This window comes from Mobula birostris, chromosome 19 (assembly GCF_030028105.1).
Source record: "Mobula birostris isolate sMobBir1 chromosome 19, sMobBir1.hap1, whole genome shotgun sequence".
Taxonomy (NCBI): Eukaryota; Metazoa; Chordata; class Chondrichthyes; order Myliobatiformes; family Myliobatidae; genus Mobula; species Mobula birostris.
This window is the reverse complement of record NC_092388.1, coordinates 45,897,220-45,922,473: the sequence shown is the minus strand read 5'-3', so window position 1 is coordinate 45,922,473 and position 25,254 is coordinate 45,897,220. Positions and strand designations below refer to the sequence as shown.

The following is a 25,254-nucleotide window of genomic DNA, read 5'->3' as shown; positions in this document are numbered from 1 at the left end:
TATCCTCTTGAACTTAGCTACTATCCACTGACAGTTTTGACATTTTTATATCATACATAATTTTATGCTCTCATTCCTTATCCAAATCTGTATCATGTATATCAAACAAGGAGTGCCATGACCTGAATCACTGAAAGATTTTCCCTCCTGTCAGTAAAACATTCATCATTATTCAATGACTATATTCAGTTAATTTTGGGTCTGAGTATTTGTCATTTCTCCTGAATACCATATGATTCTCTTCTCAAATTTGTTATGAGATACTTAGCAAATGCCTTTTGAAAGTCCTCCATTGCCCATATCAGTGCATTTAACTAAACCAGTTAAGAAAAATACAGTTTACCTAAAACTATCTTGACTGTTTGTTCTGTCCATGTAATTTTATCTTTGACAGTGGTCTCTAGATAGTTTTAGCTTTATTGAGTTTACACTGAATGGTTTATGGGTTTAAAGTTTATTCCTTTTTTTTTGTTGCCTTCAAGTTTTCTGCCACTTCGTTTGATGATGACATAGAGCTGCTTTTATATTTACTTTCCTCGTGTCTTCATATTCACTCTTTAGCTTCCCTTAGCAATCTGATTCTAGCCTGGTAGATTGGATGATTTATTAAGTTGCTGCTAGCTCTTCTTTTCAATCTATTATGAATTTTTCTAGTAGCTTTTATTCCACTCCTAGATTAATTTTATTTTCCGTACAAGTAAATGCATATTACTTAGTCAATAACAGAAAACAGACTGCTGTGAGAATAAGAACTCAGTGGGACAGGCAGCATCTATGGATGCAAAGGGAAGGTTGACAATCCAGGTTGAGATCCTCATTCAGTGCCAGAGCCCTGCACTACACATTTCCTTCCCTTACTCATTCAGTATCCTTCTTTAGACTTGTGCCTCAGTGAAAATTTGTTTTTATCTCTGATCACCTCCAGTATTATTTTAACTATCTTCTTACTTTAATTGTGCTAGTTCTTTGTTAATTTTATTTTACTATTAGGAAGCATAAAAAAGGGCAACTAAGATTTAAGTAAGGTCATGTTTGACAAATCTTATTGAATTTTTTGATGAGGTTACTAAGAAAGTTGACGAGGGTAAAACGGTGGATGTTGTCTATATGGACTTCAGTAAGGCCTTTGACAAGGTTCCACACGGAAGGTTAGTTAGGAAGGTTCAATCGTTAGGCATTAATATGGAAGTAGTAAAATGGATTCAGCAGTGGCTAGATGGGAGCCGCCAGAGGGTAGTGGTGGATAACTGTGTGTCAGGTTGGAGGACGGTGTGTAGCGGTGTGCCTCAGGGATCTGTACTGGGTCCAATGTTGTTTGTGATATATATTAATGATCAGGATGATGGGGTGGTAAGTTGGATTAGTAAGCATGCAGATGATACTAAGATAGGTGGAGTTGTGGATGATGAGGTAGGTCTTCAAAACTTGCAGAGAGATTTAGGACAGTTAGAAGAGTGGGCTGAAAGATGGCAGATGGAGTTTAATGCTGAAAAATGGTAGAACTAATCAAAATAGGACATGCATGGTAAATGGTAGGGCATTAAAGAATGCCTTAGAACAGAGGGATCTAAGAATAATGGGGTATAGTTCCCTGAAGATTGAATCTCATGTGGATAGGGTGGTGAAGAAAACTTTTGGTTTGCTGGCCTTCATTAATCAGAGCATTGTGTATAGGAGTTGGGATGTAATGTTGAATTTGTATAAGGCATTGGTAAGGCCAAATCTGGAGTATTGTGTACAGTTCTGGTCACTGAATTATAGGAAAGATGTCAATAAAATTGAGAGAGTACAGAGGAGGTTTACTAAGATGTTGCCTGGGTTTCATCTCCTAAGTTACAGAGAAAGGTTGAACAAGTTGGGTCTTTATTCTTTGGAGCGTAGAAGGTTGAGGGGGGACTTGATAGAGGTGTTTAAAATTATGAGGGGGATTGATAGAGTTGACGTGGTTAGACTTTTTCCATTGAGAGTGGGGAAGATTGAAACAAGAGGGCATGGGTTGAGAATTAGAGGACAAAAGTTTAGGGGTAACATGAGGGGGAACTTCTTTAATCAGAGAGTGGTAGCTGTGTGGAATGAGCTTCCAGCAGAAGTGGTTGAAGCAGGTTCTATGTTGTCATTTAAAGTTAAATTGGATAGATATATGGACAGGAAAGGAATGGAGGGTTATGGGCTGAGTGCAGGTTGGTGGGAATAGGATAGGGTAAGAGTTTGGCACGGACTAGAAGGGCCGAGATGACCTGTTTCCGTGCTGTAATTGTTATATAGTTATATGGTTATAAGTGATATATAGTGGACCTTGTGGTACAATATGTTATGTGGACAATGAAAGTAAAGATTTCACATGGGCAAACAAGTTTAAGAGTTTATGGTGTGAAGGACTAATTTGGGAGAGATGGTAATAGGGATATCTTTTTATAGAGTGAACAACATAGCATTATCTGTGAAATATGATTAAGGTCACAGAATATGGGAAAAGTTTGTAATCTGGAGGGATAAAAAGCACAAATGAGATCTAGTATCAATTCAGTAAACCTATTTTAATCTTGAAAACTGGATCAAATTATTAATAGTGTGCCTTTTCCAAGCTATATCTTCAGATGAAGAGCCAGTTTTTAATGGTTCCTAAGTATCTTTTATAAATTCCCTGTTGATTATGACCCATATAGCAAAGTTACATAATTTCAAATTCTTAAAAAAATTGTTTAATGTAGGAATTCACAGGATCATAGAGTCATTTGATCTATTATGTCTGGATAATTCTTGGAAAAAATCTATCTGGTTAGTCACGGTTTTGGATGACGGAATTGAAGGCTTTATGGCTTGGTTTGTGGACAATATGAAGATAGGTGGAGGGGCAGGTAGTGTTGTAGGAGCAGGGAATCTGCAGAGGGACTTAGATTGGGAGAATGGGCAAAGAAGTGGCAGATGGAACATAGTGTAGGGAAATGTATGGTCATGCACTTTGGTAGAAATAAAAAAGGTGTAGACTATTTTCTAAACGGGGAGAAATTTCAATAATCTGAAGTACAAAGGGACTCGGAATCCTTAAGCAGGATTCCCTACAGGTTAACTTGCAAGTTGAATGGGTGGTAAGGAAGGCAGTTGCAATGCTAGCATTTATTTCAAGAGGATGAAAATATAAGAGCAAGGATGTAATGCTAAGGCTTGATATGGCATTGGTGAGATCACACTTGGAGTATTGTGAGCAGTTGGGCCCCTTATATAAGAAAGTAAGTGCTGGCCTTGGAAAGTGTCCAGAGGAGGTCCATGCAGATGGTTCCAGGAACAAAAGGGTTAATGTATGAGGTGCATTTGATGGCTCTGGGCCTGTACATGCTGGAGTTTAGAAGAATGAGGGGTATCTCATCGAAACCTATCGAATATTGAAAGGCCTAGATAAAGGGGATGTGGAGTGAATGTTTCCTATAGTGGGTGAGTCTAGGATCATAGAGCACAGAATGGATGATGTCCATTTAGAACAGAGATGAGGAGGACCTTCTTTAGCCAGAGGCTCACTCTGTGGATTTCATTGCAACGAACAGTTGTGGAGGGCAGTAAATAGGTATATTTAAAGTAGAGATTGATATTTATTGATTAGTCAGGGTGTTAAATGTTATACAGAGAAGGCATGAGAATGGGGTTAAGAGGGGTAATAAATAGGCCAGGATGGAATGGCAGGGTGGACTCGATGGGCCAAATGGCTTAATTCTGCTCCTACTGTATGTTTTATGGTTCCCTTTACCTTGTAAATGTTTTCAATACAAATTTTGTTCCATTATGAAAGTTCTTATGGAATATAGCTCAGTTGCCCTTTCAGTGGGTGCATTACAGATCTAGATTGACTGTTGTCTAAATAAATCTTTATTGAGTTAAATAAACTACCTAAATGTACTCACTGATCATACACAAATGCAGACTTTTTTTTGTCCCTTATCAGCAGCTGTAGGTCCAGTGGTCCAATACAAGATTAAAGTTTTACTAATTTTTTAAAGATAATTTTGTGGGAAATGGTAATCATGACTATACATGACATACTATTCTGCCTTGTCTTGCTTTGAAATGTGGATGCTGTCAGCAATTATTCATTTTCCCCATCAGGATACTTGACATGTCACATGAATTACTTTTTCTGTGCTCTTGACAGGACTTTCAAAGCCATGTTCTAATTCTTGCATTACAAGGTCATGTTGATATCCATCTAAGACAATGACTGTTAAAGCTAGAACTTAAAATGTTTCTGGTAATGCTGTAGAATAGCATTCAAAATAATATATGCAGCTTATTAGTTGTCATGCCTTAAAGATTCTTACATAAATTTTGATTATTGAGGTGCTCCTTTTAATGTAGATGATGCAGAATGTGGAGTTAGTAATATTCTACTGCTGGTTTACTCCAGATAGTATATCAGGATGGCAAGGACCAAGGTCACGTTCAGCTGAGCAACTGAAGAATGGAAACGTGTGCTCTTCACCTTCTTTGCCTTCAACAAACGTAAACATTGTGTGGTCTGGAACACCTAATCAGGTCAACCAAGCACTCCAGCAGTCCTCTGAGGTAAGCAGAATGAGGATTCTTTTTTTAATGTAAGAATTTAAAGAAAGGGTTTCGGTACTCTGTAGTTTGAATTTAAACCAGGTTCTTTATTTTTTAATTTAAGATCAATTACATTGCTGAATGCTTAGAGTTATGCTTGCAAGAGAGGAACAGGTCCTTCGACCTACCAATCTACATCGCTCCGACTCTGTATATTGGTGAGACCCCACGTAGATTGGGAGACTGCTTTGCCAAGAACCTGTGCTCCGTCCTCCAGAAAAAGCAGTATCTCCCAGGGGCCACCGATTTTAATTGCCCTTCCCATTCCCATTCCAATATGTCTATCCATGGTCTCCTCTACTGTTACAATGAGGCCACACTGAGGATGGAGGAACAGCACCATGTATTCTGTCTGGGTAGCCTCCAACCTGATTGCATGGACATCGATTTCTTGATCTTCTGGTAATGTTCCCCCACACCCCCCCCTTCCCTTCACCATTCCCCATCCCCTTTTTCCTCTCTCACCTTATCTCCTTGCCTGCCCAACGCCTCCCTCTGGTGTTCCTCCCCCCTTTTCTGTCTTCCATGGCCTTCTGTCCTCTTCTGTTAGATTCTCCCTTCTCCAGCCCTGTATCTCTTTCACCAATCAACTTCCCAACTCTTTACTTCACCCCTCCAATTTCTGATTTCACATATCACCTTGTGTTTCTCCCTCCTCCCCCTACCTTCTTACTCTGGCTCCCCATCTTTTTTTTTCTCCAGTCCTGCTGAAGGGTCTCGGCCCAAGTCATCGACTGTACTCTTTTCCATAGATGCTGCCTGACTTGCTGTGTTCCTCCAATATTTGTGTGCGTTTCTCAAGATGTAATGTGTCCTAGCCTAGTATGTTCACCCTTGCACTTTAGCGGAACAATTAGGAGGCTAAAGCCCAATCAGTTATACTTGAAGCTCTGCATCATTCAGGAGGACTGAATAGAGGTGTTCTTCATGGCAGTTATTCTCCCTGTTGTAGGGAATATCGCACTGTTAACTGTCTTTAGACTTGTGTTTCCAGTCAATATGTTCCAGCAGATTTACTATATTGGTATTCACATAAGAATTATTGAAATAAAGAAGTGTGTAACAGAAGTATAGACTCTTCAGCTGTGAAGAGGAGATAGGTGTGATCTGATAGAGATGAATGCAAAAGAGGAGATGGCTTGCAGTGTTGATTAAGGATTTCATCACTGCAGTAATGAGAGAAGGATTTCCTAGAAGGCTCTTCAAATTATATCATGTATATGGATCTTCGGAATAAAAAATACACATCAATTTTGCTGCTGATATACGAGGGGTGATTGATAAGTTCGTGGCCTAGGGTAGAAGGAGTCAATTTTAGAAAACCTAGCACATTTATTTTTCCTACATTTACACACTTAGTCCAGCAGTCGTGGAGCATACGGATCCCTTCTTTGTAGAAGTCGGCATCTTGGACCTCCAGAAAGTGGTCCACAGCAGGGGTGACTGTTAAGTTAGTGGGCTAAGGTAGAAGGAGATGAGTTATTAACTTAAAACTTTCTGCATTTTCACTCAAAGAGTTGAACTGTACGTGCATGTAACAAGAGCTGTATAACTCATCTCCTTCTACCTTAGGCCACGAACTTATCAATTACCCCTGCTGTGGACCACCTGGAGGTCCAAGACGCTCTTGTTACATGCACGTGCTTTTCAACTCTTTGAGTGATATGTGCTGATTAACTGATTGTAGCACAGGGGGACACCTTGCAAAGATAGACTGGGAATGATGACTTGTGGGTAGGTGAACATTTGACAGGTGGAAATCATATAGAAGTGAAATCATGAGATCAGGAATGACACATTCCTGTAAAGCTGGAAGTATTGAACCGAAGCTCAAGGAACCATGAGTGGATGGATGAAGAAAAACAAATGGAGCATAGGGCGGGTGCAGAGAACTGAAATCTGAGAAGGCTCAGTTGGAATGCGTAGAGGGCTACTTAAAAAAAACAATTCGATCAAGGAAAGGGCATGAAATACTACAAGAGCAAGATTATGAAAAAATCGCAAAGCATTTTATAGGTATTAAGAGCAAGAATATAAGCAGGAAAAAAACCCAAAATGACAAACTTAAATTATTCATTTAAGATTGCATCTACGTCATGGAGTCAAAGGATGTAAGTAAATTCTTAAATGAATACTTCTCATCTATATTCATTAAGGAAAAGGATATTTCAGTTGGAAAATTTGAGGGGGTGGGGATAGTGAATTTCTAGAATATTATATCATTAGAAGGTGTTTCCATCCACAGGCTGTGATGAAATCTATCCCAGGCTGTTCTGAGAGGTTAGGGATGAGATTTCTAGGATTTTGAAATATTTTTGAATCTGCTTGTCACAAATGATGTACCTCATGACTGGAGGACAGAAAATGTAGGTTCTTTATTTAAGATAGACAACAGGAATAAGCTAGGTAATTATATGCCTGCAAGTCCAATGTCAGTAATAGGGAAGTTATTGGAAAAATATCTGAGGGACAGGATGAATCTACACTTGGAAAGGCAGGGATTAATCAAAGATAGTGTGGTTTTGTTAGTGGGTGATCTATCAATTTTTCAAAGACGTGCAGTCCAAATTATTTATTGGAGAGAGCACTTGACATGCCCAAATTAGGATCCAAGATAAGCTGATAATTTGCATCCAAAATTGGCTTGATAATAGGAGACAGAAGGTGATGGTGGAAGGTCACTTTTGTGTACCACAGGGACTAGTGTTGGGGTGCATGTTGTTTATGTTATAGATCAGCTACTTAGATATGAATGTGAGAAATATGATTAGTAAATTTGCAGATTATGTGAAAATTGGTAGTGTTGACAGTGAGGAGGATATTCATAGGCTTCTGGATGATATTGATCAGTTGGTAAGATCAGCAGTGCAGTGGCAGATGGAATTTAATCCTAATTCATCTGATGTGATGCTATTTGCACAATGAATGGGAGCACCCAAGGGAATATTGAATAGAGGGACTTGGTGAACAAATCCAAGGAACCCTGAAGGTGGCAGCACAATTAGATAAGATGGTGAACAACGTTTAAGGATACTTTCCTTCATTAGCTGGGGCGCAGAATATAAAAGCAGGGAGATTATGGTACAGCTTTATGAAACATTGGTTTGGCTCTAGCTAGAATACTGTATTGGCTGTAGGAAAAATTAGGTTTCATTTTTGTGATGGGGGAGGGATGTTGGCTAGCGGGAAAAGAGGAGATTCACCAGGATATTGTCCTGATTGCGTCTTTCTGTTAGCAGTTAGGAGGAATAACTGGATAGGTGGCATTTCTTTTCATTGCAATGGAGGAAGCTGAAGAGGGGAACTGATAGAGGAATACAAAATTATTCCTCAATATTCAACAAACTGATGAAGTTGCTGATAATGCTATTTAAGTGGTATTCATTTATACAATTCAATTTGTATTTTGAAAAGATCACCAAATCCAGACCTCATCACAGCCTGTAGTTTAAACATGGACTGAAGAACTGAATTCCAGAGACTGCTTTCCCCATGAAAACAGCATTTGACTGTATGTAATGTCAAGGAGGCCTCAAGATCATGATGAAACACTCCAATAGTTGATGTTATGTCTGAGTGTAAAGCTCCAGGATTTTTCTGCATGAGTTCCTCAGTTTAGAAAAGAGATTAACTTTTCTTCAGTCTTTTGCTAAAAGACCCATTTTCATCATAAGATTAGAATTGTGGTGATTGCACAGTATTCAATTACATTAATTACATCTGGAATTTTAGCAAATGAAGCAATTTAAGCCTCCATATCAGAAGTTCCAACCTGAGATCCACAGAGCCCTCAGTTAATGATAGGGATCCATGGTATAAAAAGGTTGGGAACCGTTGCTGCATATACAATGGCAGATGGTATTTAATACAGATAATTGCACAGTGATTCACTTTCGGAATTTTAACCGGGGCAGGACCTACAGTGAATGCCAGGGCCCTAGGAAGTAGTGTAAAGCTACTAGAGTACAAGTGCAGAATTCACTGTAAGTTGTGACACAGGTTAGATGGTGAAGAAAGCGTATGGCATGCTTGCCTTTATTGGATGGGACGCTGAGTACAAGGGGTATTGTGTCATGTTACAGCTCTACAAGATATTGATGAGATGGCACTTGGAATATGAGGTGCATTTCTGGTTGCCATATTATAGGAAGCATATGACTGAACTAAAGAGGATGCGGAAAAGATTCATGAGTATGTTGCCAGGACTGGAGGGTTTGAATTATAAGGAGATACTGTATAGGCTGTGATTGCTTTCCCTGCATTGGCAGAGGCTAAAAGGTAACTTTATAGAGATTGGAAAAAATCTTGAGCAGGGAAGAAGAGATGGATGGTCGCAGTCTTTTTCCCAGGGCAAGAAAGTCTCAAACTAGTGGGTATGGGTTTAAGGTGTCTGATGTATGAATGGTCCGTGAACACTACCTCACTATTTTGCTCCCCTTTTCCAATATTTATTTATTCTACCCTCTATTCACTTTTGTATTGCACTGTACTGCTGCTGCAAAACAACAAACTTCACAACATATGTCAGTGGTAATAAACCTGATTCTGATTCTGAGAAGGGAAAGTTTTAAAGGGGATCTGAGGGGCACGTTTTTCACAATGGTCATGTGTATATGGAAAGAGGTTCTGAGGAAGTCAAGTCAAAATTGAGTTCATTATCATGTGCACAGGTGCATATACTAGAGGCAAAAAAAACCCAAAATGGTGGAAGTAAGTCCAGTTACAGTATACAGCATTTAGAAGACTTTTGGATAGATTAAGAGGGATATGTTACCTTTTCAAATAAATCAATCAAATTGCTGAAGCAGGTTCTCTCCTTGATAAAGCCATGTGGCTTCCTCTCATTAATCACAAACAAGAAAATCTGCAGATGCTGGAAATCTGAGCAACACACACAAAATGCTGGAGGTTATTTCTTCAGTGGTTTGAACAAGCGCGTGGAGGTCGGCCAGTGAGAACAGTGGGAGGAGTTTAAAAGCGAGCACAGTTGAAAAGGTGACTTTTATTTCTTCAGCGGTTTGAACGGAGCATGACTGCCCAAGAGTGTGGAGCTCGGCCAGTGAGAACAGTGGGGAGAGTTTAAAAGGAAGGACAGATTTACAGACTGGGCATCGGAGAAGCAGGTGACAGAGTAGTGGGAGACAGAGTAGGAAGGCTTTGGCTTAATGGGGCTTAGGCGATAAGGGGTCGAGGCCAGGTAGGTTATCTGTTTAAAATAAAGACAGAGAATACGTGTGTGAGGCCGGTTTTCTGTGCTTGGTGTCAGATGTGGGAGGTCCTGGAGACTCCCGGATGACCACATCTGCACCAGGTGCGTCGAGCTGCAGCTCCTTAGGGACCGCGTTGGGGAACTGGAGCTGCAGCCCGATGACCTTCGTCTGGTCAGGGAGAGTGAGGAGGTGATAGAGAAGAGCTGTAGGCAGGTAGTCACCCCGGGACCACAGGAGACAGAGAAGTGGGTAACAGTCAGGAGAGGGAAGGGCAAGAAACAGGTACTAGAGAGTACCCCAGAGGCTGTCCCCCTTAACAATAAGTATTCCTGCTTGAGTACTGTTGGGGGGAACGGCCTACCTGGGGGAAGCAACAGTGGTCGTGCCTCTGGCACAGAGTCTGGCTCTGTGGCTCAGAAGGGTAGAGAAAGGAGGAGGATGGCAGCAGTGATAGGGGACTGTATCGTTAGGGGTCAGATCGGTGATTCTGTGGACACAGGAAAGAAACACGGATGGTAGTTTGCCTCCCAGGTGCCAGGGTCTGGGATGTTTTTGGTCGAGTCCATGATACGTTGAAGTGGGAAGAAGAACAGCCAGAGGTCGTGGTACATATTGGTACCAATGACATAGGTAGGAAAAGAGAGGAGGTCCTAAAAACAGACTACAGGGAGTTGGGAAAGAAGTTGAGAAGCAGGACCTCAAAGGTAGTAATCTCAGGATTACTGCCTGTGCCACGTGACAGTGAGTATAGGAATAGAATGAGGTGGAGGATAAATTCATGGCTGAGGGATTGGAGCGGGGGCAGGGATTCGGATTTCTGGATCATTGGGACCTCTTCTGGGGCAGGTGGACCTGCACAAAAAGGACAGGTTGTGCTTGAATCCCAAGGGGGACCAATATCCTGGCGGGAAGGTTTGCTAAAGCTATTAGGGAGAGTTTAAACTAGAATTGCTGGGGGGTGGGAACCGAACTGAAGTGACGGAGGAAAGGGAGGTTGGCTCACAAACAGAGAAAGCTTGGAGGCAGTGCAAGAGGGAGGATAGGCAGGCGATAGAGAAGGGATGCGCTCAGTCCAGTGGTTTGAGATGTGTCTATTTTAATGTGAGGAGTATCATGAATCAAGCAGATGAGCTTAGACCGTGGATCAGCACTTGGTGCTATGATGTTGTGGCCATTACAGAGACGTGGATGGTGCAGGGGCAGGAATGACTACGTAAGTGCCAGGCTTTAGATGTTTCAGAAAGGTTAGGGAGGGAGGCAAAAGAGGTGGGGGCGTGGCACTATTGATCAGAGATAGTGTCACGGCTGCAGAAAAGGAGGAAGTCATGGAGGGGTTGTCTACGGAGTCTCTGTGGGGGGGAAGTTAGGAATAGGAAGGGGTCAATAACTACTGGGTGTTTTTTTATAGACCACCCAATAATAACAGGGGTGTCGAGGAGCAGATAGGGAGACAGATTCTGGAAAGGAGTAATAATATCAGGGTTGTTGTGGTGGGAGATTTTAATTCCCCAAATATTGATTGGCATCTCCCTAGATTGAGGGGGTTAGATGGGGTAGAGTTTGTTAGGTGTGTTCAGGAAGGTTTCTTGACACAATATGTAGATAAGCCTACAAGAGGAGAGGCTGTACTTGATTTGGTATCGGGAAATGAACCTGGTCAGGTGTCAGATCTCTCAGTGGGAGAGCATTTTGGAGATAGTGATCACAATTCTATCTCCTTTACCATAGCATTGGAGAGGGATAGGAACAGACAAGTTAGGGAAACTTTTATTTGGAGTAAGGGGAAATATGAGGCTATCAAGCAGGAACTTGGAAGCATAAATTGGAAACAGATGTTCTCAGGGAAACGTATAGAAGAAATGTGGCAAATTTTCAGGAGATATTTGCGTGGGATTCTGAGTAGGTACATTCCAATGAGACATGGAAAGAATGGTAGGGTACAAGATCAGTGGTGTACAAAGGCTGTTGTAAATCTAGTCAAGAAGAAAAGAAGAGCTTACGAGACATTCAAAAAACTAGGTAATGAAAGGAATCTAGAAGATTATAAGGCTAGCAGGAAGGAGCTTAAGAATGAAATTAGGAAAGCCAGAAGGGGACATGAGAAGGCATTGGCGTACAGGATTAAGGAAAATTCCAAGGCATTCTACAAGTATGTGAAGAGCAAGAGGATAAGATGTGAGAGAATAGGACCAATCAAGTGTGACAATGGAAAAGTGTGTATGGAACCGGAGGAAATAGTGGAGGTACTTAATGAATACTTTGCTTCAGTATTCATTGCGGAAGAAGATCTTGGCAGTTGTAGGGATGACTTGCAGTGGACTGAAAGGCTTGAGAATGTAGATATTAAGGAAGAGGATGTGCTAGAGCTTTTGGAAAGCTTCAAGTTGGATAAGTCACCGGGACCAGATGGGATGTACCCCAGGCTAATGTGGGAAGCAAGGGAAGAGATTGCTGAGCCTCTGGCAATGATGCTTGCATTATCAAAGAGGACGGGAAAGGTTCCGGAGGATTGGAGGGTTGCGGATGTTGTTCTCTTATTCTAGAAAGGGAGTAGGGATAGCCCAGGATATTATAGACCAATGAGTCTTAGATCAGTGGTCGGTAAGTTGATGGAGAAGATCCTGAACTTCTGGAGAGGCATAATATGATTCGGAATAGTCAGCATGGCTTTGTCAAAGGCAGGTCATGCACGATGAGCCTGATTGAAATTTTTGAGGATGTGACTAAACACATTTATGAAGGTAGAGCCGTAGGTGTAGTGTATATGGATTTTAGCAAGGCATTTAATAAGGTACCCCATGCAAGACTTATTGAGAAAGTAATGAGGCATGGGATCCAAGGGGACCTTGCTTTGTGGATTCAGAACTGGCTTGCCCACAGAAGGCAAAGAGTGGTTATAGACAGGTCATATTCTGCACGGAGGCCGGTGACCAGTGGTGTGCCTCAGGGATCTGTTCTGCGACCCCTACTCTTTGTGTTTTTATAAATGACCTGGATGAGGAAGTGGAGGGATGAGTTAGTAAATTTGCTGATGACACAAATGTTTGAGGTGTTGTGGATAGTGTAGAGGGCTGTCAGAAGTTACAATGCGACATTGATAGGATCCAAAACTGGGCTGAGAAGTGGCAGATGGAGTTCAACCCAGATAAGTGTGAGGTGGTTCATTTTGTTAGGTCAAATATGATGGCAGAATATAGCATTAATGGCAAGGCTCTTGGCAGTATGGAGGATCAGAGGGATCTTGGGGGCTGAGCGGAATCTAGTTCGGAATCTAGTTTATTATCACTGATTTGTATGATGTGAAATTTGTCGTTTAGCAGCAGCAGTACAGTGCAAAGAAAAATTACTAAGTTACAAAATGATAGTGCAACATTTCAAGGAATGACGAGGTAGAGTTCATGGATTCATTGACTGTTCAGAAATCTGAAAATTGAGGGAAAGAAGCTGTTTCTGATATAGTAAGTGTGGGCTTCTACTCCTAAACTATTTGAATTTAGTTTTGTACTCGTGGTGAGAACTAAACCATTATTGAGATCCTGCAGCCTTCAATTACATGTATTCCCTTTATTTTCAAATCTTTTTCCAAGTCATAGCAGAAAGCAGCTAAGTATCTCATTTTGTTCCAAGTGATTATAAAACAGGCCATACAAGGGCAATGCTTTCTAAATATATTCCTCCCCATGAGGGAAATAGCCACAATTTCTTTGCAACACTTAAAATTTGGTAAAACTTAATTAGAGTTTATATCAGTGTGTTCTCATGTCTTGGGACTTCACCCTGGAAAACTGAACTGTCTACAACTTTGCTAAGCAAGGTGAATTGATTTCCATTTGTCAAAATGCATATTTGCAGTGGAGGCCTACATGTGGTTTGCTTAGATCATAAACAAAGACTTAAAAATTGTGAATTTGATCCAACGTGCTCTGAATTTTCTTCCAAAGCTTGCCTTCAGAAAGTTGTACTGGCAGGATTTCCACATGAGTTGTTCTGGGGATATTTTACTTAGAACATTTAGAACTTACGTGAATTGTTGCATCTTGGTAGGTTAAATGTAAAGAGACAGTACACTGTTACAGGCAAGACCCTAACTCTAGTTAGGCCACATCTGCAGTATTGCATATAGTTCTGGTCACCCTGTTATAGGAAGGAAGTTGAGACGTCAGAGAGGGTGCAGAAGAAGTTAAACAGGATTCTGCGTGGCTTAGAGGGTATGTGTGATAACAAGAGGTTGAACAAACTTCGGTTGTTTTTCTCTGGAGAGGCGAAGGCTGAGGGCAGATTTATAAGGTTATGAGAGGCGTAGATAGAGTAGACAGATAGTATCTTGTTCTCAGAGGAGAAATGTCTTGTACCAGAGGCATGCATTTCAGGTGAAAGAGGGTAATTTCAAAAGAGCTGTGAGGGCAATTTTTTGTACGGAGTGCTGGGTGCCTGGAAATCAGTGACTGGAGTGGTGGTAGAGGCAGATACATTAGGGATTTTTAAGAGATGGTTAGGTAGGCATATGATTGTGAGGTAAATGGAAGGATCTGGATTTTGTGAAGGCAGAAGAGATTAGTTGACCATTTGATTACTAATTTAATGGGTTTGACACAACATTGTGGGCCGAAGGACCTGTTTTTTGTGTTGTCCTAGTCTATGTTCTCAAATCTATGATAGATATGAGAGAGCAGTTCATCTTATTTATTTCACTTTCCTCCATGGAAAAGGTTTGAATAAGTGGTAGCTGAAGTGTTTCAAGAATATATTTGCCAAGGATCTCAGATGAAGAACACCTTTTCAACTGCTCATTCTGTTAAGAGCTTTATCGATGCCTGCAGATAATGCTTAGAGTTATGGTAGCAAAGAGATTAAAAATTATAGTGATTTGTTTACACTCAAATGCTGAATAAAAGATGACTAGGAAACCTTACACCATTAAATACAAGCAGAGCCTTTCAGAAGAAGCTAATTACATCTTGAATAAGATGGTGCCCACAGAGCTAAGCATGCTGCTTTCAATTAATGTTGTGAATACTGATGTCACATGACACAAGAGGATGGTTTCATATCTAGTTAATATCTAATCCAGTAAATTGGAGAGCTGAAGAAAGCTAACAGTAAGTTCTGTGAAACTTGCCTATTCCAGCCACCTTCTGTCAATAGGCGTGTACTAACAATACTTGCATTGAGTGTAATGGCATACTTGGACATCAGATAGTTTGCAGTCATACAGAGTGAGTTAATTATTTTTCTGATCTAAGGCAATGGCTGATGTAGATGACGGAGAAAAACAATGCTGTGTTGTGAAATCTCTCTTAACACTTTCTTCCTGTAATGTTTACTTCTCCTGTTGAAAGGGAAATTCAGTACAAAAAAGGGGCAGGAAAGGAAAAGTTGTATTAAAAACACAACTGTTCAATCTTTGAAAATGTTTTTTTTAATCCTGATTTTCTAAGTAATTAATATTCTTTTTATTAGCATCAATGTCCTGAAGTAATAAATCATGAAGATGAGATAACAGATAGTGAAGACAATGTGGAAGAAGATTTAGGAGTTATGGATGATCAACGGAGTGTTATATTACACCTCCTTTCACAACTGAAACTTGGCATGGACCTCACTAGGGTATGTAATGAATTTGGCCATTCAACCTGTGAAATCAAATATATTTAATACTAAATGAAAGGTTTTGTTTGCTGTTTGGTAATGTGTTACTTAATTAGTCAACAATTATGGAGGAAATAACTATTGTTCAATGGATGCAAGAAATACTTTATTCAAAGTTTTCTTTGACAACATTAACCATTGTAATTCTATTTTAATTCTTTCTATTTGCTCCACTTAAGACCATGAACTGAAAATTCAGTAGCAGCAAAAATGTTTTTTTTTAATTGAAGTGCCATGAATTGATTTGATGACTGGTACTTACAGCACTTTTTGGTGACCTGTGTTTGTAATATTAAGAAGACCCACTTCAGCAGAATATTTTTTGATTCCCTAGCATTCTGATGCTAATTTCAGTAGCATGCTGATAAGGTAATTAAAATATGTGCTATAATGCTGTCATTATGTCTGATGTAGTTAGTTAATTCTATTTGCTACCAGTTTATCTGCAATAGGTCTATTGGAAAATATTGTTGAGACTTTCAAATGTGTCAGGGGTGACTTGATCTATTTCATTTCTTGTGTTGGAGGTGACTTGATCCATTTCATTTCTTTTAAGTTGCAGTTGTTATTTTAATGAAATCTATAGAATCTGAGACAACAGTTTAATAAATACTTTAAAGGACCTGGCTTAATGCTTTTGTTTTTCATTTAGATTTTGAAATGGTGAAAAACAATGTAAGAAGTCCGAAATCTGGATGTTTAATTTTCATAAATGGTTGAGTTCTTTTAAATTGACTACAGTTTAATGAAGGTATGGAAAAATGAAATGGGGAATCCATTAGGAAGATCAATGCACGTGTGTTTAAAAGTACAAGTAGTTTGTCTGTGTAGTTACAAAGTAACTTAAAAGAATGTTTTAGGGAACTTGCAAAATCCTTCTATTTAGTTTTGGAAAGGTGTGAGGTCCTAAACGAAGAGAAGGCCAATTTCACAAGTGCAAGAGTCAAAAGAATAGCTCATGTTTGGAGCCTTGAAATTAGTGTCCTGAGGCAGAGGCTTGATTGGAAACATCGCTGCCCCTTTGCATCCATGGTTTGATTCACTGAGTTCCTTCAGCATCCTGTTTTGTTTGTTCGAAACTGGCTTGGTGAGAGGAGGCAGAGGGTGGTAACAGAAGGATCAACTCACAAAATGTTGGAAGAACTCAACAGGTCAGGCATCATCTATGGAGGAAAATGGACTCAGGACGAGATCTTCCGTCAGATAGAATGGAAGGATGTCTGTGACTAGTGTATTGCAGGAACTAGTGCTGTGATCTTTCTTTGTGATAAATATTAATGAAAGATGGGAATGTAGGGTATATTATTAGTAAGTTTACGAAAGATATGAAAATTGGTGGTGTTATAATAGCAAATAAGGTTATCAAAAACAACTGTAGGATATAGATCCAATAGAAAATTACATGGAGTGCTGGCAGATAGAATTTAAATCCAATGTTTGACGTGATCTGTTTTGAGAAGTCCCATTGGGGTAGGACATTTACGGTAAATGGTAGCATACTAAGGAATTTTGATGGACAAGGTTCAAATCTATTGTTTTTTGAAAGTGGGTACATGATTAGATAGCTTAGTGAAGAAAGTATATGGCATGATTTTCTTGAAAGATAGGATTAAGTATATGAAGCTCCCTTTTACTATGCTGCTCTGGAAATGTGGCTCGTTAGCCCCTCGCTAACAGCCATTGGATTCTGCGGCGAGAACCCACCTTTCTCAGGCTTTGTACGTCTAAGGTGTATCTGACTTTGGACCTGCCAAATCCGTGGGGTTGGAAGTCTCGCCCACTCAAACCCTGGTTTGTGTGAATGCTGTGTGATTTACTGCCCCCAGTAGTCGCCCGTCGGCATAAAATAAGAGATTGCACACTGCATGCAATTATAAAGAAGTATATTTGTGAATGTTAACTTAACCAAAGAGTTAATAAAGAAAAGAAAGAAAAAAACAAAAAGGGCCCTTTATAATTAAACAATCAAATGTGCACAGGTTGGAGCTTAGATCTTTCAAAAGCCATATTCACCGATCCTTGGTAGATCCCTACACCTTAGCTCCATCGAATCATCTTTTTCTGCCGGATCAAATCCTATGACCGGTTCTCTCTTCGTCTCCTGCTGAACAAAGACAAAAACCCACACTGGTGTCAGTCACAAAGCTGCTCCCCCAGCCTTCTCTAGAACCTTCTCTCTGTTCCACTCTCCTGATTGGATGGCCCACATTCCTAAGCATCCCTTATCTCTTAACAGTAACACAAACTTTGCTTTTACACAAAGACCATTACATGAAACACCCTACAACGTTATCAGTAAAACCTTTACCAGAGCATTACATATGTAAAAATTGGGAGGGTATGTTATAACCTAGCCAAACACTGGTTGGACTTCACTTAGAGTATTTTATGCAATTCTGGCTGCCACATTATATAAAGATGTGGTTGTTCTGAAGAGGGTATAGAAGAGATTTACCATGATATTGACTTTGTATATACTGTAATCTGGAGCTAATAAAACAAGCTGCTTGAGGAACTCATTGGGTCAGGCAGCAGCTGTGGAAGTAAAGGAATAGTCGGCATTTCTGGATGAGAACCTGCTTGATTCCTCTAGCAGCTTTATGTTTTTGACCAGGTGTTTGCCTTGGATTAGAGGACCTCAGATATGGGAAGAGATTGAACAGACTGAACTTGTTTTCCATTGAGTGAAGCAGCTTAAGGAGTGACCTGGTGGGCATACATATAAATTATAACAGGCATGGACAGAGTGGATGATTAGAGTCTTTTTCTCCTGATAGGTACATCAAAAACAAGATGGCATAAATTTAAGGTGAAGGGGTTTCAAAGGGGATCTGAGGGCAAATTAATCACAGAGGAGGTGGTCACAGAATTACAAGTTTATAAGACATTTGGACGGGTACTTGAACAGGGTATGGATCTCATGCAGGGAGATGGGATTAGTGTAAGACAAAATGTGAGGCATGGATGTTGTGTGTTTCAATGGCCAGTTTCTGGGCTACAGAACTCTGCTTATTGTATATAAATGATTTTCTCTTTATTGTGTTTAAATTCAATAGCTATTAGTGTTTTACTATGAATATTTCACCAGATAGCCACAGCCATATGCATGTAGCTTGAAGTAATAGGAAAAATAGTTGAAATCAACAGATTACAACTTTTAAAACAGAAGATGAAATCAATCGTATTAAATTAAATTCCTCATTCATTCAAATTATTTTCCCACACATTAATTTGGATTTAATATTTTTGTCAAAATACTGTACAATTAAGAAATTCTTATCTGATCAAGTTGTTCAAGTGACTTTACATTGTACGTTTACAGGTTGATCAGGACGCATATGTAGCTGTCTGGTTGATTCTATTATCTGGTATTAAGACATGCAAGAATATTATAATTTCATTTTAGTAATATTCCTAAAAATTGTGCATCATTGGTGTGAAGTCATTGAGTCTTGATAAGAATCCCTCTTGAATTCACATATTTTGTCTGGTCAAAATCTGAATTAAGTCTGGATAAAGGTTGCATTTAGAATGCTGGAAGTAATACATAGTCATTTTCTTCTTTTCAAACACATCAGATCCACTTACAAAATTATTTCACCTCTGCATCTGTAGTCTCTTCAGTACTACCTGGTTTCTCAACAGAACAAGATGGCCTTCAAAGATTTACATCCAATCAATTCAGATTCTGGTTTGGTTTCTACGATTCATTTAGGTATTGAATCAGCCTTTTTCATACATATGTTGGATACAGTTCCTTTTCAATGAGCAAAGAGGCTTTTGAATGTGATCACCAGAAAGCATTTGAAAATAAGTCTTATTTGCTTTGATATAAACAGCCCCTCTAATCAGCGGATAGAAACAAGGTAGCAAAGTAACATTGTCAGGTATGTGGCAGTTATCAGGAGGTTCTCACTGGTACTAAATTTAACAACTGGACTTTTCATTTTCCTTGAACTATCCAAACATCCTGGAAGAGGTTATGGATTGCTTAAAACTATAGGAATCTAGATGATCACTCTGCTTATTATAAATTTTAACTTTCGTGTGGCATCAGAAACTTGACTCATTTGACTATTGTGCCAGGAATTGGAACATTGTATGTGCTGACCTCTCAGTACTTCTGTATAAAGGTAGAATGAGTTTTGTTTGTGCTAGAGGATGTCTTATAGACAGCATAAAAATGCCCATTTGTTGTTGTGTAGGGATGTCATTTAATTGAAAGAAAATACTGTGAAATGGAAAATTTCTCACAATTAGAAATCAACCTATTCAAGATTTTTATTTAGAGCTAATCATCTTAAGGGGATTGCAGCATATATGTTGGCTTTCAGTTGATATAAAAGGATTTGAATTTATTTAATAACTTTAATAATCTTTAGACGTCTTAGTTACGTTAAAATGAATTAAGTACTTCCAAAATTTAGTTACTGTTGTAATATGGCAGCAATTTTACACAGATAATTAAAGTGGCAAAGGTTACTAAGAAAACTTTCAAGGGATATTTTGTTGCAATTTAAGAAAAGAAAATACACGTAACCTTCCAGGCCTTTATGCAAATTTTGGCAGGATCTTATCAACAGAATGTGCCGTACTACGGACTATGAAGTTCTCATATAATAACAAAGTTGGATTCAAACCTAATGTTGCATCTTAATCCTATGCTGATGGTAGAACTTGTTTTATAATATTTTCCACTCACCTTTTCCAGTGTCTTAAGAGCCATTTGAACGTTTTTTACATGGGTATTCCTTTTTTTGAACATATCAATGTAACAATGATGGAATCATTAGAATGGTATTAACAAAAGAAAAATTAATAATTTACTGTTCCCTTCAGGTCTCCATTGCAAAGAAATAAAAAAGTGGAAGGGAAGAGAGTGCAAGCATGTACCTAATCATACTCTTCCTAACATAAAGAGTCAAACCATCATAGGTCTTTCTGGATGTAATTTTCTACCATAGATTTATGAAAGAAATAGAAATTAATGTTATAATATTAATGCCTTGGAGACATATCATTAATTTCAGGAAAATCACACAATCACTTTAATGACATGCAGAGGTGTAACTGAAATGGACTCAACTACAGAATGACTCAGATGCTCTTTGACAGGTGGGTTAGATGGAAATGAACTCTTGGCAATTTAAAACAATTACCAAGATTTTATTGTAGGAGCTCTCAATAGCCTTATCTGTCTTGTGCAATAGGTATTTCCTATATACTCTTTCTGTTTTCCTTTTATATCCAGGATCAAAATATTTGGAGAAAACTACAAGCATCTTAATGACTCCATATTTGCCATGGAAAACTTGGGTCCTGGACATCTTAACAGGAGCGTCACTGAATTCTCATGATTTAAGGCTGCGGATGGAAAGACAAATATGCCTTAATGTCCCTTAAAGCTTCTAGTTGATGGACTGGCTCTTAAGGATCAGACTAATCAAATGAGGTTTCTTTTCTTCCAATGGAAGAGACACTCCAAGAATCTCTATTTATTAAAGGCTCTACAGATGGGAATAAAGTCAGCACTGAAAGAATAAAAGAAACTGAACTAAAGTAGTTCATCATTTGTTAACTGAATATTAAAGAAAAACCTGAAGCAAATACATAATTAATTGGCCTATTTGAACAATGATGCAACAAGTTCAATGAAATTACAGGGATGAAATAATTCTGCTTCTCAGAATTGGAATCAGAGTCATCTATCAAAAAAAATTTTAGAACTAAAATTAGGGTGTGTTTATTGTTGTTGAAATTAATATTAATTTTAAATTGTTAAACCATGATACATTCATACTAATATTTCCACCAACTACATTCAGAAGGAAGAATTTGGCATTAACTGATCTCCCAACTGGTACAGGTGGGAGTGTAACAGTCTCCCAGATGTAATGATGGCCTGACTCTGACTTCTTCAGAGTTGCTGTTGCTGCTGTTAGTCTTTATTCCATCCCTGGAAAACACTTGGTATTCAGGTTCATAGAAGCCACTTGGAAAATGTAAATAAGCAATAGGTAGAAGAATATTGTCGGCTTACCCTTGCTGCAATTTGGCCACAGCGAGAAAATTAAATTAAAACATTATATAATAAATTTTATTTAGCATCTTGAAATCTCAAGCATTTTTGTGTTGCTGTGTTTTAGACTAGCTATATCATCCAGGTGACAATGTCACTTATTGTGTGACTTGTATCTATGGAATTGGGGCAGATAGGAGAGAGTGCCAGGTTACCTATACAATTTGAAGCACGTGTCCATTTTCATGTGTTGCTATATTCTATCTTCTTGCTTTTACTAGCCACTCTGATCAAAACTGCTCTGCGAGGCTGAGGACAGCCCGTCAATAAACAGTGAGCAAAGAGAGAACATGTGAACAAAATGATGGCAAGTGAGACATATTAAAGGGAAATCTCTCTACTCGTCTCTTTCATTAATTGTGCTCATTTGTGCATACAGGTTGAAATACTCAAAGAATGAGGGAAACAATATGTATGATATATATAATTTGATTATCTGTAGGATTAAAGAGGTAATTGTGTTGACTGGGAAACATAGTTAACTCTTTAAAATGCTAATGAACAACGAAGTTTACATGTTGAATTTTATTGGCTCTGCCTTCGATCCATTATGCAGGATGAAGAATATCCAAGATCTCCAAAGTTATCCTTAACTTTAAATCTGAACTTCTGAGTAGTCATCGATAGGTAATCATAATAAAGCTGCATGTCACTTTAGGGGATGATTGAAACATAAGTTGAAACCAAAAATTTCAGAGATTGGAAAAGTTTGCATCATTTGACAGTGATTGCATTATGCCTTCAGGCACTGGAACCCAGTGAATATGGAGTATTAAATACATGTTGTCATGAGCCATTGCATATGTATATTTGGTAATTATTTTATATGATTTTTTTAAAAACATATTATCAGTAAATTGATGACCTGTTTTTGTGTCAGTTTTCTCCTCTTGCCTGGCTTGTTGGCACAGGGGTTTTATGATCACTCTTACTTGTCTGGTATCTAACTCCAAGTACTGTTTTTACTTATGACTCCGGTGTTGTTATTTTACTGAACTGTGGTGATATTGCAGATGATCCTAAACTTGACTGTCATTTACAGAAGTTTACTTTCCAAGAGTAATAGGCAGATAATAGTCAGATATTTCACAATTGATTTGTGACTTTTGACATTTCTCTTCAATTCAAAGTACTGAGATCAGCTTATTTAACAGATTTGGCACTGAACTTGGAGCTACTAGTCTGGATCCACCGAACCACACCTCCCCCATTCCCTGTAAAGCCATAAAATATTTTTATTTTAAAAAAAGCTTTAACCATGTTTAGCTGTAGATTTTCTTAGTTTGTTACTATAACCAACAGGAAAAAACGATATTCCATTGCTATCAAAACCAACAATATGTAATGTTCCCTTATTTTCAATTTTCAAGCTATACAGTTATGCATTGATAACCTCTTCTTTATTTTTTGGCGTGTGCCTGTGAGTGTGCGAGTCTGTGCGTGTGCATCTGTGTGTCCATGCGTGCATCCGTGATGATGGATTTTTCATGGCTTTTTACAAGGCGCGGAGCGGGAGAGAGACTGTGTGGCGTGCCACTCCTCACACAGACATTTTCGCAGTATTTTTCCCTTTTAGTTTTACAAGGTCGAGTTGCGGTCTCGACACTCAACCCGGCACGGATGGAAAGCATACTCGGGGGCGACCCGACTAGTTTGGAACTTGGGAACCTCTGCTCCCGGGTCTGGCACCGATGTCGTTGCACCACCAGCTGGCCCTACTACCCTCTTATTTCAATCCAAAAAAATACAAAAATGAGCAGTGTTTTAGCAATTGTTACCTAGATGGTGCTGCATTTGATTACACTCTCTAATTTTTGAGCTATGAAAAATTTGCTGATACTTGCAATTAGCTTTTGTCTTCAACTAGAATCTCTGTTCTTGATCTATAGTTGAAAGTGGAAAAACTTGCAAACAGTTGCACAGTATGATGCTACCTTGTCATCAGTACAGTAAAATGCATCCGATAAATGTCAGTCAATCCAGTATTCTGAAATTGCAGAACTACCTTAGAATATCAAGTGCTCACGAGACAAATAGCAACTGAGGTGAAAGAACTTGAGTCTATGAAATTATGTGGAAGGTCACTAAATGGAATTCTTTGGTGGCAGGGAAGAAAGCATGAGGGACCTTTTAAAAGAATGGAAATAAAATAAGTGGTATTCCATGAATTTTTTGGGGTCTGGTATTGAATAGTTGCAGGTTGGACTCTCAAACTGAGGGAACATAACTGAAATATGTTGATGATACCATATTGGATAAGGTACATTATTAATTGTACAGGAAAGCAGGAACATTTAAGCTTCAGAATGTTAAGTAATCTATTTTGTCAATTATAAAGAAATGAAATGGATCTTTCGAGAAATAGTTTTAATTAGATCTAGAATAGGGATTAAGTGAGTAGATACACTAGCCTACAAGCTTTTCTAGGCATTTTAAAAAATGTTCAAGCTGAATTCTCTAAATATTTGGAATATTCTATTTATCTTTGGACATTCCATTTACGGGAAGGATGTGAAGGAGGGATAGATGGATGCAAATAGTCAGTATGGATGCAGTGGGCCATTAGGGCTATTGCTATGCTGTGACTCAGACCCAAAATATATACTGTTAGTAGCTATAAGGATAATCATTAATGGGAGACATGTCAATGCCTTTGTAAAATTGGACTGAGAATAAAGTACAATTTTTTTGGAGGCCTGCAGGATTAAAGAGGTCATGCACTTGTGATAATCTAACCATTGAAAGTAATGTTGGGAAGATAGGCTTTGGAGGATATGCTTTACATTTGGAAATATCTGTCACAAATTTCTGAATCAAATTATATAAATTATTTTGAAATGGAACTGCAGTAAATATCTAATAATCTGATATCTCGCTATTCAAAATTTATGGTTGGTTGGCATCTATCTCAGGTGACGTGCCACATTCCCTTCCCAATCACCAGGACCCAAGATCCCATGCATCCTTCCCACTCACAGGGTCCTTCCTGGTTTCTGAGCTTGCTTTGAGCTTAACTGGTCACTGGAAAATTTATTATAATTCTGTGTTAAATCTTAAAAACTGTGAATTAAAAGCGTGTTTAGGTATTAATAGAAGTATCAATAAATGTCTGAAAATTTGTCCAATATCACTAATATCTGAGTATGCTGGATTACTGCAATTTTACTGTAAATAATCTATTTCAGAAAGAAAAGGCGTGGGGAGCAATCAGATAGTTGGAGTAGGATTCATCATAGTAGCTAATGGGGAAATCCCCAGTATAAGTTTGCTAGTTAAAATGATATACTGCTGTCAAACTTATATAAATGTTATATTTATTTTACTTGGACTGTGCACCAACAACTAAATTTCATCAATGGTCCCACTGTTTAGCAGTGAAAGAATAATAGTGTCATGCAGCAACTTTTGTAGATAATACTTGATCTCTTTTGCTTTCTAGGATGGAAGTGGGAAATTAAATTGCTTGTTGCATTTAAAAGTAATTTGCTATGATTCTTTCAGTGCTAAATTACATTTTTGTTTACCAAGTGCAGTGCTGCAAAATATTGCTTCTTTCACAAAAGACTAGACAGGGTTGTAAGAAATGAAATTTGAGAGACTGTAGTAAAACAGAAACACAGAGACCAAATCTTGTTCCTTGAACTTAAAAGCAAAAATAGATATTCAAGCAACTTAAAATTGCTCAGTGTCAATAATTAAATTATTCTGCAATTGACCAGTAGA

The 25,254-nt window shown here is 38.7% G+C and overlaps 1 protein-coding gene across 3 annotated transcripts in view; it reads left to right on the top strand.

Annotated features, from left to right (window-relative positions):
• osbpl10b (oxysterol binding protein-like 10b) overlaps nt 1-25,254 on the top strand; it is a 172,082-nt gene that overhangs the window by 94,788 nt on the left and 52,040 nt on the right. For all 3 annotated transcript variants that reach the window (XR_011889749.1, XM_072283533.1, XM_072283534.1), the window contains 2 exons: nt 4,397-4,554; nt 15,264-15,410. Coding sequence is in view for 2 of the 3 variants with exons in the window: in XM_072283533.1 (XP_072139634.1) it covers nt 4,397-4,554; nt 15,264-15,410 (305 nt within the window). In the remaining variant the exon portion in view is untranslated. The remainder of the gene's footprint in view (nt 1-4,396; nt 4,555-15,263; nt 15,411-25,254) is intronic.